This window comes from Mauremys mutica, chromosome 2 (genome assembly GCF_020497125.1).
Source record: "Mauremys mutica isolate MM-2020 ecotype Southern chromosome 2, ASM2049712v1, whole genome shotgun sequence".
NCBI classification, from domain to species: domain Eukaryota; kingdom Metazoa; phylum Chordata; order Testudines; family Geoemydidae; genus Mauremys; species Mauremys mutica.
Genome location: NC_059073.1, coordinates 266,836,737 through 266,851,089, shown reverse-complemented (window position 1 = coordinate 266,851,089; position 14,353 = coordinate 266,836,737). Strand labels below are relative to the sequence as shown.

At 48.8% G+C, this 14,353-nt stretch overlaps 1 protein-coding gene across 1 annotated transcript in view; it reads right to left on the bottom strand.

Moving 5' to 3' along the window:
• The window catches only part of CCDC7 (coiled-coil domain containing 7), a gene marked incomplete at its 3' end in the record, with an annotated part of 176,426 nt that overhangs the window by 77,735 nt on the left and 84,338 nt on the right, over positions 1–14,353 (bottom strand). The window contains exons 13-14 of the mRNA XM_045004155.1: positions 12,900–12,930; positions 5,671–5,769 (exon numbers count right to left, since the gene is read on the bottom strand). Coding sequence (XP_044860090.1) covers positions 5,671–5,769; positions 12,900–12,930 — 130 coding nt within the window. The remainder of the gene's footprint in view (positions 1–5,670; positions 5,770–12,899; positions 12,931–14,353) is intronic.

Genomic DNA, 14,353 nt, shown 5'->3' with positions numbered 1-14,353 from the left:
TTAAAGATAATCTACGTATGGCACAACATCTAAATGAATAGTTTGCCTCAATTTTCAGTAAGTGTAATGAGGAACTGGGGATAGTGGCAGGATGGCTAAAGGGAACAAGAATACGGAAATAGAAATGATCATATCCGAGGTGAAAGCTAAACTAAAACAGCTTAATGGAACCAAATCAGGGGCGCGGATAATCTCCATCTAATAATATTAAAGTAATTGGAAGATTAAATTGCAAGGACAATAGCAAGGATTTTTAACGAATCTGTAAGCTTCGGGGTCATATACTAATACTGGATAATTGCAAATATAGTAACTATCTCTAAGAAAGAAGGGGAAAAGTGATTTGGGAAAGGGAAGGTTACCCACTTTGTGCAGTAACTGAGGTTCTTCAAGATGTGTGTCCCTGGGGGTGCTCTACTTTAGGTGTTCGTGTGCCCCTGTGCTCGTAGTCGGAGCCTTTTGATAGCAGTGCCCAGTTGGCTCGCACATGCGTGGTCCCTGCCTCGCGCTACTGCAGGCAGTTAACTGACGCTGTGCAACCAACCCCCATTCAGTTCCTTCTCTGTTGCAGAGACTAATAAGGAAACTCCAAAGTAGAGGGTAGGAGGAAGGGTAGTGGAGCCCCCACAGGGACACACATCTCAAAGAACCTCAGTTACTGGACAAGGTGAGTAACCTTCTTTTCTTCTTCGAGTGCTGTCCCTGTGGATGCTCCACTTTAGGTGACTACAGAGCAGTGCCATCCAATGGAAGGAGGGGCTTCAGAGTTGAAGTCATGACTTCCAATAGTACAGAGCATCTGAAGGAGGTATCAGATGTTGCCTGTGGCTCTAAGGCATAGTGCTGTCTAAAGGTATGGGCTGAGGCCCAAGTAGCAATTCTACAAATGTCCATGATAGGTACATTGTGCAGGGAAGCCATGGAGGCTGATAAGGCTCTAGTGGGAAGTGAGCGAATCCCCATGAGGGATTGGCAGTCGCACTGATGATAGCAGAGTTTTGTGCGATTATGGATCTACTTGGAAAGTCTTTGTTTAGAGATGGTGCTCCTTTTGGAACATTCAGTGATGGAGAGAAACAGTCTGGGTGATTTATGGGCTGGTTTAGTCCTGTCTATGTAAGAACCCAATGCCCTCTGAACATCAAGATTATGAAGTGTGTAATGTGTTCTATCTGTGTGGGGTTTAGGGGTGTGGTCTGAGGGAGGCTTTATCCTCAAAGAAGACCATGTTTGGGGGTTCCGCCATGAAAGCCCACAGTTCTCCCACACGTCTGACAGATATCATTGCCCCAAGAAATGCTACTTTCATAGAACGGTGTAGCAGTGATTATGTCGTCATGGGTTCAAATGGGAAAGAGGTGATGATCCAAAGGACCAGGTTCAGGTCCCATGGTGAAGTGGAGGGATAGCTCAATGGTTTGAGCATTGGCCTGCTAAACCCAGGGTTGTGAGCTCAATTCTTGAGGGGGGCACTTAGGGATCTGGGGCCAAAATCAGTACTTGGTCCTGCTAGTGAAGGCAGGGGAATGGTGCCGAATGGTGGATGGAGCCACCGGTGCCGAGCTGAGTCGGCGTGCCAGGGCCAATGCCAACTCCATTAGCAGGGCCTGGAGTCAGATATCTCTTTCACACTTCGTTCAAGGCTTGAACGATCTGCAGATTTTACAATGCTCACTTACGTGAGTCTCGCCCAGACAGTGAAGTCACTGAGAGTGTGGGTCGCTCCTGGGCATAGAACTGCGACAGGAGTCGCACGACTTGGGCATACCCTGAGCCAGGCAACTAACTAGAAAAGCAATCTATGAAGAAGAGTTGTACTACTAAGGCTAGAAGTGCTACAGCAGAGCTGGAGCATGAAGTTCTGACTACCTTCACTGGCGGCAAGAAGGAACTGAAGGTGGGGGGAGTGTGCAGCTCCCCTTATAGCGCGATACAGAGGCGCCACTCTATGGGTCGCAGGGGTGCTCCCCCACTACGAGTACTGCTAAGGGAAAAACTTCCGGCACTGGTGCACGTGGTGAGCATGCACACCTACTGTGGAATACACATGAACAATCACTCGAAGAAGAAAGATGAATTCAAACTGGAACAGGTGCGGAGAAAGACTGCTAATATGAGCAGAGGAATGGAGAACCTGCCTTCCAAGAGGAGACTTAAGGAGCTTGGCTTGTTCAGCCTTAAAAAATGAAGGCTGAGGGAAGATATGATTACTCTTTATAAATACATAAGAGGGATAAACACCAGAGAGGAAGAAGAGTTATTTAAAGGCCAATGTTGGCACAAGAATAAATGGATATAAACTGGCCGTCAACAAGTTTAGGCTTGAAATAAGATGAAGAGGACTGATGTTCTAGAACAGTCTTCCACCAGGGGGTGAAAACCGAACTTGTTTCAGGACTGAGCTTGGTAAGTTTATGGAGGGGATGGTATGATGAGGTTGCCCTCAATGTCATAGGGCCCATCTGCAATTGCTATTAGCAAATATCTCGCATGGTTGGGGATGGGACACCAGATGAGGAGGGCTCTGAGTTACTACAGAGACTCCTCTCCCAGGTGTCTGGGTGGTGGCTCTTACCCACATGCTCAGTGTCTACGTGACTGCCATATTTGGGGTCAAGAGGTATTTTTCCCACAGGCCAGACTAGCAGAGACATTACGGGGGGGCTTACCTTTCTCTGCAGCATGTGGCCTGGGTCACTCGATAGTTTGAAATAGAGCAAATGGTGGATTCTCTGTAACTTTAAGCCTTTAAATCAAGATTTGAGAACTTCAGCAGTGGGTGGGTGATGTTCTGTTGCCTGCAATGTGCAGTAGGTCAGAGTAGACCAGGGGTGGACAAACTTTTTGGCCCAAGGGCCACATCTGGGTATGGAAATTGTATGGCAGGCCATGAATGCTCACAAAATTGGGGTTGGAGTGCGGGGGCGAGGGGGATGTGAAGGCTCTGGCTCGGGGTGCGGGCCCCGGGGTGTGGCCAGAAATGAGGAGTACAGGGTACAGGAGGGAGCTCCAGGCTGAGGCAGAGGGGGTGGGGTGCGGGGTGGGGGGTGAGGGCTCCAGCTGGGGTGCAGGTTCTGGGGTGGGGCTGGGGATGAGGGGTTTGGGGTGTAGGAGGGTACTCCGGGCTGTGACCGAGGGGTTCAGAGGGTGGGAGGGGGATCAGGGTTGGGGCAGGGTGTTGGGCCACAGGCTCAGGGGTGCAGGCTCCAGGCAGTGTTTACCTCAAGCGGCTCCCGGAAGCAGCAGCATGTTCCCCGCTCCGGCTCCTACATGGAGATGCAGCCAGGTGGCTTTGCTGTGCACTGCCCTGTCTGCAGGTGCCACTCCTGCAGCTCCCATTGGCTGGGAACCACGGCAAATGGGAGCTGTAGGGGCAGCATTTGGGGTGGGGGCAGCATGTGGATTGGAACCCCCTGGCTTCTCCTACATGTAGGAGCCAGAAGGGGGACATGCTGCTGCTCCCCTGCTGGAGCACTGGAGCAGGGCAAGCCCCAGACCCCGCTCCTCAGCTCGAGGGCCAGATTAAAGCAGCTGGCAGGCTGGATGTGGCCCACGGGCCATAGTTTGCCTACCCCGGAGTAGATGATCATGATGATGCCTTCTGGACTTAAAGTCTATTAACTTATACTGAAATTTTGAGCGTGGCAAGCCAGGGTATAAATCTACAGTGCATCAGCCTGCTGCACAGACCCTGCTGCTGCACAGTAAGCATTATGTAATACAGAACATTTAATGAACAGTAGCAGGGTCCACAGCAGGAAGGTGTGTAGATTCACACCCCAGCTTGCCAGCACTAAATCACCATAAAGACCAGCTCTTAGTTGCACTGCAATTATGTCAGGCAGCCAGTCAGAAAACTGCCCTCTGAAGTGGTTTTATTTTTTTTAAACTCTTGTGGTGTAAGAACACTTACTTTACAGTCTGGAAGACTGGGGACAAGGCTTCTAAAGGGTAACACACACAAAAACAATGTATCTCTTTGTCCTCCTCTCCTAGCTAGAACCCAGAGGTTTATCTACTTGCTACTGCTTATGAGTGGATCTGGTCCTTTCACTTAAACTGAAGAGACTTATGCTTTTTGATCTACAGGTTTGAAGTACAATCCCTGCAGAAGATTCCTCCAGGATGCCCTTCCACAAGGCTTCTTTGGTGAAGAAGGTAAAATGCCTGCACTGCCTATCAGGGAGGGTCTGAGGTGTGAAGTCCCTACACATCACGTAGCAGTCCAGGGTCTGGACTTCCTCCAGGAAGAACAAACAGCAAGGATGTAGGTCTGTTTCCAGGGAAAGAAGAAGCATAATGTATATCATGAGAGAGCAGAGAAAGATTTGTATTTCAAAGGCATGATTCCTTCTGTAAAGTATATCGGAGATTTTGGCATTTTTTAAGAAAATATTGTGACTCAGTTTGCATACCCACTTTTGCATTGTGGGCTACATAGACTTAAAGGGCTAACTCCTGTCCAGAGCTCTCCATGCAGGAGACCAGGAAGAGAGTGATCTGAATGAACTCTATCATCCAATGCTTCACCAGTCATACAACTGTAAAATATTGTCTTCCACCCAGCTGAGCAGAAACTCTTGGCTTAGAATAAAGGAGGGGATGATCCTTGAGGAGGGAAAGCTAAAACAAAGGGCATTTGGTTCTGTTAAAAAGCAGCCCTGAGAAACTGTAAGAGGAGAGATGATGGCAGGGAGCCAGAAGCAGGGGCTGCAGGCATCTGGGCTCTCTTCCCAACCCAAGGCTGCATGGGCTAAGCAGAACCTCCTTAACTAAGCAAGGAGAAGCTAAAAGGTGAAGTAAGTTTCAGTGTATAGGCCTTTTTTGTGATTTTAACCCATATCTCTGACTACTGTGTTTCTGTTGACCATAAAATAATACTGTTTTACAAAGACTGAACTGTGTTGCTGTGTACTTTTTTGTTTGTTTGTTTGTTACAAAGCTCCCAAGAAAGATGATTCCTGCAGTGAGCTACCAAAATTGGCCCCTCTAACGGAACAATCTGAAACAGGGGTGCTGAAGCCTAGGAACCTGGTCTGAGAGTGGCAGTGTCGCAGGATTGTTCTGGAGTGAAGTGGAACCACAAAGTCTATCACTGGAAAGGATGCACTCACAAGAGTTTGCAGAAGGGTTTCAAAGCATACCATACTCTGAAATCCATGACACCTTCTTTGCACTGCTGCTGGGGTGGCACAGTTACATCTGTTCTGGTACTGCTGTTACAATCTAGCTCTAGGTGTGCAACAGCATGCACACAATAGAACAAAAAAAGTTAGGGAAGTTTTAAATTAAAAAAACAACACCCCAGAGAATGTCCCTACATCTTCAGCTTGTCATGCAAAGGGACGAAGTGAGACTGCAGGCATCCACAGGGCCTTTTTAACAACTTTGGCTCAAAATTTTCAATGAGGTAAGAGGACTATGCTTTCCAGAAGGGTCCTAGAGTTCAGCACCATTGGGGATGAGGGAGCATCCCACAAGTGGAACTATATACCAGTACCTCAAAAAAATAAATGTTTAAAAAACCAGGAGAGAAGATACTATATTTTCTTGTATTTACTTACACTAGATAAACACAAGACATTCTAAAGGCATTTTTCTGGAATAAATCAAGAGTTGCTATTTTGAACAACAGACTTACTTTTTGCCACTTTGTATGTTTATACTAACCCCTAGCTTTTCTTCCTCTCTCATCTTTTGAAGTTCATTCTCCATTATCTGTTTTTCTTCTGCTAGCAACTGATATTCATTTTGAATCTTCTGGTATTTCTAAATACAGACATATTATGTTAGTTACTTTCAAGAACAAGATATCCGGATTTCAGTTTACCTCTTATAATTAAGGCTGCGAGTTTGTCACGGAGGTCATGGAAGTCACAGAGATTGGGGTGCAAGAGGGAGTGAGGTCTCCAGGCGGCGCTTACTTCGGGGAGGGTCCCCAAAGCGGCGACATGGCCCCTCAACTCCTAGGCAGAGGCACAGCCAGGCGGCTCTGCATGCTGCCCCTGCCTGCAGGCATTGCCCCCACAACTCCCATTGGCCACAGTTCCCAGCCAATAGGAGCTGCGGAGACAGTGCTCAAGGCGGAGGCAACGTGCGGAGCCCCCCTGGCCACGTCTCCACCTAGGAGTTGAAGGAGGGACATGTCACCACTTCCAGGGAGCCACATGGAGCTGGGCAGGGAGCCTCCCAGCCCCATCAACACCCCACCCCAGCACCAGCGGGGTCCTCCCATGGAGCTGGGTAGAGAGCCTCCCAACCCTGCCAAAAAAAACCCACCAGCACCAGGGGGGTCCTGGGCTGCTTCCCCAGAGCACCCGCAGTGCCCCCAGACCACCCCCCCTCCTCCCAAGCACCTGCAGCACCCCCAGGCTGCCCTCCTGCCCCCCAAGCACCTGTGGCACACGCACACACACACACATACACATACATCCCAAGTACCCAAGATTTAGGGGTAAAGAGTACAAGTCATGGACAGGTCACGAGCCGTGAACTTTTGTTTACCGCCCATGACCTGTCCATGTTCTTTTATTAAAAATATCTGTGACTAAAACGTAGCCTTACTTGTAGTTATCCCTGTTACATAAGAAAGAATTGAAATGTCTAAATGGAGAGGAAGAAATACTCCAGGGTTCAATCCTGGAAGGTGCTGGGTGCTCTTTGAAAGTGGTGGAGGGTACTCGGTCCTAAAGCTTGCTAAAACTTGGAGATTTCAGTTCAGCAAAAGTTTTGGTATTTTTGAATTTTCTTTCATCCCAATTTGGAACCAAAGCAAATTTGCCAAAATTCCATGGAAAACTGGAGATCCCTGAATATTATTTCAGAAACATGAAAATATGGTGTTCCTGAAACAAAATGTGAAATTGACATTTTTGTCAGTTGCACAGCTTGCATGAAAATTGACAGGAATGCCTATATCACTTAGCTGCTCCAGCAGGAAGATTCCACCAGTGCTGGAGCTAGGGTTCTTGGGGCTGCTAGGCTCCCTTCTCCAGCTGGGGCTCAGGAAGGGGTAGGGGGAGGGCAGGCAGATTGCCTGCTGCAGAGCAGTGAACCTATCAGCCCTGAGAGTCCCAGCTCCAGGCAGGTGTCCCAAGGCTGATGCCAGGGTGTGAGTAGCTGTCAATCCGCAGAGTCCTGGCTCTAGCATGGGCTCTGGCTGATTCCCTGCTATGGAGCCTAGCCACCCAAAAAGAGAAAGTTACTCACCTTGCAGTAACTGAGGTTCTTCGAGATGTGTGTCCCTGTGGGTGCTCCACTCTAGGTGACAGTGCGTCCCGGCGCTGTCGATCGGAGATTTTCGGTAGCAGTGCCTGGTTGGGGCGCACGCACCCAGATGGTATCTCCCGTCTAGTTGGAATCTTCCTGAGTGCGTGTGCTCCACACCCTCCTCAGTTCCTTCTCTACCGTTGAGAGTCATCTCAGTACTCCAAAGTAGAGGGGAGGAGGGCAGGGAGTGGAGCACCTAGGGATGAGGAGTGCATCCCCTAGGGATGCAGACCCGAGTCCCGCCCTGGAGCAAAACAGGGGGCATTTTCGATTTCGGGTCATGGCGAAGAGATCTATTGATGGGGTGCCCAGTGGGAGAAAAGCTGTTGGAGTATTGCGGGGTGCAGTTCCCATTCGTTTTCTGTCGAGAAGTGCCTGCTGAGTGCATCTGCAATAGTGTTGTGGCAGCCTGGTAGGTAGGAGGCGATGATCTGTATTCGATGTTGTATGCACCAATTCCATAGTCGAATGGCTTCCATGCAGAGGGAATGTGATCGGGCTCCCCCCTATCTGTTTATGTAATACATACATGCTATGTTGTCTGTTAAAACTCGCAGGTATTTGTTCTTTATAAGGGGAAGAAAGTGAAGGCATGCTCTCCTCACTGCTCTGAGCTCTAGGAGATTTATATGTAGCTGCGTCTCTGATGGAGACCACCGGCCTTGTGCCCTGTGTTCCCCTAGATGCGCTCCCCAACCTATCAGGGAGGCGTCCGTGGTGAGCATGAGCATTGGGGATCGTTGCTGGAAGGGAACCCCTGCGCAGAGGTTTTCTGGATTTGTCCACCATTGTAGGGAAGTTATAACATTGGGAGGAGGAGTTAGCAGCATCCCTAAGGGATGTCTGCTGGGTTTGAAACTGGAGTTGAGCCAGCCCTGGAGGCATCTCATATGTAGCCTGGCGTGTTGAACCACAAAGGTGGTAGCTGCCATGTGACCAAGGAGCTGTAGGCAGATTCTTGCTTGTGTCCTGGGACGAATAGAGAGCGTGCGTATGAGCTGTGTGATAGCGAGGAATCTGTTGTATGGGAGCAAGGCACTGCTGTGGGTTGAGTTGAGATGAGCTCCAATGAACTCTATCTGTTGCGTGGGTATCAGGGAGGATTTTTGGATGTTTATTTGGAGGCCTAGGCTGTGAAAGAGGGAGATGGCGAGGCGCGTGGCTTGAAGCGTGTCGCCATAGGAGTCGCCCTTGATAAGGCAATCATCCAGGTAGGGGAGAAGTGTGACTCCGTGTTTGCGGAGGCGAGCCACAACGACGGCTAGGGTCTTGGAAAAAACTCTTGGAGCCGTGGAGAGTCCGAAAGGAAGAACTCTGTATTGGAAGTGATCCTGACCGATTGTGAATCGTAGGAAGCGTCTGTGAGCTGGATGAATTGATATGTGGAAGTAAGCATCTTGTAGGTCGAGGGCTCGTGAACCAGTCCCCTTGATCCAATGCAGGTATTATTGTGCCCAGTGTGACCATCTTGAATCTTTGTGTCCTCACGAATTCGTTCAGTCGGCGTAGGTCTAGTATAGGCCTCCATCCTCCAGTCTTTTTCTGCGTTAGAAAGTAATGGGAGTAGAAACCTGCCCCCTGGTGTTGCATAGGCACAGGCTCCACTGCGCCTAGTTGCAGAAGGTGAGCCACTTCTGTGCGAAGTAATTGCTCGTGAGAAGGGTCCCTGAAGAGGGACGGGGAAGGGTAGGAGGGTAGGATATAAAAGGGATGGAGTAACCGGTCTGAACTATTTCGAGGACCCAGCGGTCCTGTGTGATCCGCTGCCAGGCATGTTGGAAATACTGGAGGCGGTGGCCAAATGGACAAGTAAGTGGTGCAATCAAGGGGTGGTCGTGCAGACCCTCGACCAATGCTTCAAAACTGTTGTTTATTGCCCAGTGGACGGAAGGTGGTGGCTTGATTTTGATTTTGTCTGCGTTTGGGAGGTCTAGTACGATTCCTAGTTGTGTCGTATGGTCTGGATTGAGGGCGATAGTACTGATGTGTGCGTGGTCTTTGGTAGGGTTGGTAACGCTGTCTCCTGGGAAGAGATGGGTGAATGCCCAGGGTGCGCAAATGTCGCTCTGGAATCCTTCATGGTGTGGAGGAGTTCATCAGTTTTTTGGGAGAAGAGCTTGTCTTTATCAAAGGGGAGATCCTCCACTTTAGTCTGGAGTTCTTTAGGAATGCCTGACGCAGAGAGCCATGAGGTTCTGCGCATAACCACAGCAGTCGCAGTGGTACGGGCTACTGTGTCCGCCATGTCTAAAGACGCCTGTAAGGCCGTTCTGGAGATCAGTTGTCCCTCAGACAGGATTGATCTGAAGTCTGCTCTTCTGTCCTCTGGTATGTAGGAGGCAAATTTGAAAAGCTTATTGTAATTATCAAAATCATAGCTGGCGAGGAGAGCAGAATAGTTAGCAATCCTGAACTGTACTGTAGATGATGTATAAACTTTGCGGCCCAGGACATCAAGGCGTCTAAGGTCTTTGTCTTGTGGGGTGGGTCTATATTGTGATTGTTTGGTCCTCTGTGCAACTGCATCGATGACAAGAGAGTTCGGTGATGGATGAGAAAATAGGAAGTCTGCGTCCTTTGCAGGAACGTAGTATTTACGTTCGGCCTTCTTGCAAGTTGGTACCAGAGAAGCTGGGGTTTGCCAGAGAGTGTCAGCTGGCTCCATGAGTGCTTCATTTATAGGGAGCGCGATTTTCGAGGGCGCAGACGGTTGAAGGATTTTAAGGAGTTTGTGTTGCTTCTCCTGAACCTCTTCCAAGGGAATATCCTGGCTGAGCGCAACCCTCCTAAAAAGTTCTTGGGACTGTTTGCAGTCGTCCACGGTCTGTGGAAGTGAAGGGAGGATGGCTTCATCTGAGGCTGATGGAGAGTTAGGGTTAGGCGAGTCAGGATATAGTGCGTAGCTCCCCGGCTCAGGAGGGGGCTCAGGCACCCTAGAAGTGGATGGAGCAGGAGATTGAGATACCGAAAGAAGATGATTGGTAGGAAGATTCTGCCACGGGTACCACTGAGGCCAAGGCATGGGGTAGGAGAACCCAGGCATCACCCACGGGAGGGCAACGTAGGGAAACTGAGGCTGCTGAGCTTGAGCCGTGACCTGAGGTGGTAAAGGTGCCTGTGGAGGAGAAGCAGGAGGGGAGAACTCCGCTTGCTGCTGTAGCTCAAGGTCACCGTCGGTGAAAGCCAGTTCAGGTGGAGAAAGTGGCAGGTCAAGAAAAGAGTCCTCTGTATCTAGGAGCGGAGAGTGAGGCTCAGGTGGCACTAAAAGGTCACTTTGAGTGAGCAGCTGTTGTTCCTGGTCTCTAGGCTGAGCTAAGCCTGCTCTCTGCTCTAGCTCTTTACTAGGAGAGAGTGACAGAGAGTGTCCTGTTGTATTGGGCTTGGAGGTGCCCTGCAGGGGTCTGCTACTGGTGCGCGGGTAGCAGAATGGCTGGGTGCCGACGCTCTTCTCGGTGCCGAGGCTGATCTCACTGTCGGCACCGCAGCTATTTTTGTTGCTGAGGCAGAGCGCGCTGGCGGGATCGCGGCCGCTTTTAGCGCTGAAACTGACCAGGCTGAGAGTAGCGCGGCTGTTCTGGGTGTCGGTGCCGTGGCCGTTGCTGGTGCCGAGGCGGTACGTGGTGCCTGTGCTGTAGCCTGTCTCGGTGCCGAAGAGGAGCGAGGTGTCCGCGCCGCAGTCGTTTGCGGCGCTGAGGGGACCGAATGAACAAGTGCCTTCCCAGCGTGGGAGGTCTGGTCCCTGACTCTCAGCTCTGTCAGAGCAGTAGCTGAGGCATCAGAAGAGGCTGAAGCAGCTGTATTTCGTGCTGTCAGCACAGGGGGTAGGGATCTCGCCGGAGACCCCTTACCCTTGTTAGAGTCTCGTTTGTGAGACTTTTGCGCTTCGTGCCTCCGCTCCAGGGAGGGTGAAGCGACGCTCCCCACCGGTTCTGATCTGGCTGGGGAGCGTGTGGGAGCGGGTTCCACTTTTCCCGTCTCCAACAGTGGCTGCAGGGATTTCTCCATCATAATGATCTTGAGGCGCAGATCCCTGTCATGACGAGCTCTTGATTTGAGGCTCGCACGGTGTTGGCACTTCGTGGGGATGTGGGTGTCCCCGAGGCACTTCACACACTGAGAGTGGCCGTCTGACCGTGGCATGGAGTCCTGACAGGAGATGCATCTTTTGAAACCCGAAGCTCCTGGCATTATGAGTTAGAGATGGGCGAGGAAAGTGTCTCAATGGGAGACAAGCCTGAGGGGTTTTTTTTGTTTGTTTGTTTTTAAACTAAGTAACTAACTATGTAACTATACTAAAGGAAGGGAAACAATTGGGAAGTAATTAATAATTATTTCTATGTTTCCTATAGAGATCAGGGAAGAGAAGGCAGTACTGCCCCGAGTCCCGTCTTCAGCCGAGGACGGTTGAGAAGGAACTGAGGAGGGTGTGGGGCGCACGCACTCAGGAAGATTCCAACTAGACGGGAGATACCATCTGGGTGTGTGCGCCCCAACCAGGCACTGCTACCGAAAATCTCCAATCGACAGCACCGAAACGCACCGTCACCTAGAGTGGAGCACCCACAGGGACAGCACTCGAAGAAGTAGTCCTGGCTCCAGCCAGGGCTGTTGCCAATGGATCAGGGAGCCTGCCCGCCCCCACAAACCCTGGCTCCAGCTTGGTGTCCATGGACTGATAGGCACCCTGCCACGGTGCAAGTTTCCAGTGGAAAGTTGCCAGTGTTTCAGTGAAATTTTCATTGAATCTGTAACGGTGAAACATTTCACTATAAGGAATCAGTGTTTCCCAATAAAACTATGTTTTGTTGGAAAAGTTCTGACCAGCTCTACTCAGCACTAAGGGAAATGTTCAGCACTGTGCAAGTTCAAGCCCTTAATTTTTCCCAGACTATTTATTTGAAGTCTTCTATTTCTTGGATTTGTGAATTTATTAAGTTTAAATTTAGGGGTTTTTTCCCCCTTACAGTGGAAGCAAAATAGTTCTGGATTAAATTAGTCCTCTTGGTTTAATAGTAGGGATGTAAATATCATTTAAAAAGTTAACCGTTTAAACGATTAACAAAAATTAATTTAAATAGTTAACCGATTAAAGGGCCAGCTGGCCGGTGTGGCTGCAACTGGGGCTGGGGCCAATCCAGCTGGCCGGCATTGCTGGAGCCTATCTGGCCGGCCAGCACAGCTGGGGCCGATCCAGCCGATCGACGTGGCTGGGGCCTGGGCTGATCTGGCCGGACGATGTGGCTGGGGCCGCTCTGGCTGGTGCAGGGCTGCTAGGATCAGCTGGCCGGCCGGCTGGCTGGTCGGCTGGCCCTGGGGTTAACGATTAACACAGGTTAATCGGTAAGACTAATGCTTAACTAATGGTTAACATTTTACATCCCTATTTTATAGTATATTCCTGAAAGTGTAAGTGTTACTGCAAGAGAAATGGACTCAGACTATCTGATATAGCTGGGTATATGTGACTTTTCTGGACTTTATTTTGACTCTTTAAAAACCTTTTCCCTTTGCTGAAGTAATGAGGATAAACAGTAATAATTTAATCACTGTCTTCCATAAAACAATGGGTTTTCCATCAAACTATGCTCTAGGAAAATCACAATTTTAACTTTAAAATACAGCATACTTACACCTTCTAGGACATCTTGTTCATTTGAAATTCTGAAAAATAAAGCACAACATCCTTCTGATTTATATTTTCCATCAATAATTCTTATTTGAAGCCAAGCTGCATGGAATCCAAACCATTATATAATGACATATCATGAAATACTGAGTCATCTTTGGTTTAAATGAACAAAATGTAGTATAGTATTTGTGGTTAGAGATCGTTTCGTGTTTTTAAACCCAGGGTGAATAATGGATTTTAAAACAATATCACTATATCCCCATATCTCTTGTACATAAAGAGTTTCTGTATTTCTTTGAGTTTCCATTGTAAATTATAGATATTTTTCTATCCCTTTACTTTAGAATACAATGAGAGTAGTGCCTTCCCTGATGTCATTAGATATGAGAAGATTACTCATCTTGTGAATAACTTGTGAGGTTCTTTGAGATGTGTGTCCCTGAGAGTGCTCCAATTAGATATCGGGGCATCCCGGTGCCATCAATCAGAGATTTTCAGTAGCAGTGCCTGGTCAGGACACATGTGCGCAGTAGCTGTCTCACAGTGCCGTTGGCACTTCATCTTGCGCTCATGCGGCCCAACTCCCTTGGTTCCTTCTCTACCATAGAGTCCTTCCTGCAAACTCCAAAATAGAGGAGAGGAGGCTGGGTAGAGGAGCACCCACAGGGACACAAATCTGGAAGAACCTCAGTTACTGCACAAGGTGAGTAACCTTCTCTTCTTCTTTGAGTGCTGTCTCTGTTGGTGCTACACGTCAAGTGACTGTACAGTAGTGCCCCATTATGGAAGAATGGGTTTTGGAGTTGTCTGTACAGTTGAGGCTAATACCGTAAGGCTAAGGATTGCACCAGCCTCTGAGCTCTGTTATTGTGTAGTGGTTTGTGAAAGTGTATACAGAAGCACAGGTGGCAGCATGGCATTGTTCTCTGATTGGAACATTATGTAAAAATGCTGTCGAGGTTGAAAGTGATCTCATTGAATGGGCTCTGATCCCTGTCTATATTTTGATGTTGGTAACATAAATGGATGCATTTCGAGATCCATTTCAATAATCTTTGTTTCGAAATTGCTGCGCCCTTCGATCATTTAATGGTGGAAATGAAGAGTCTCAGTGACTTTTGGTAAGGTTTCATTCTATCTAGGTAGAATGCAAGTACTCTTCTAACATCAGAAGTGTGGAAGGTAGTCTCCTGTGTAGACCCGTGCAGCTTAGGATGAAACACGGGTAGGTGGATGAGTTGATTAAGATGGAATGATAAAGGTACCATCAGTACGAATTTTGGATGTGGTTGCATAGTCACTTTGTCTTTGAAGAATATGGTGTATTAAGAACATGAGGGCCCCTATTTCACCTACTCTTTGTGCTGAAGTGATCACAACCAGGAATGCTACCTTCATTGATAAATGGAGTAAAGAACAGGTAGCAAGTAGTTTGAAAGGGGCTCTGGTAAGGCC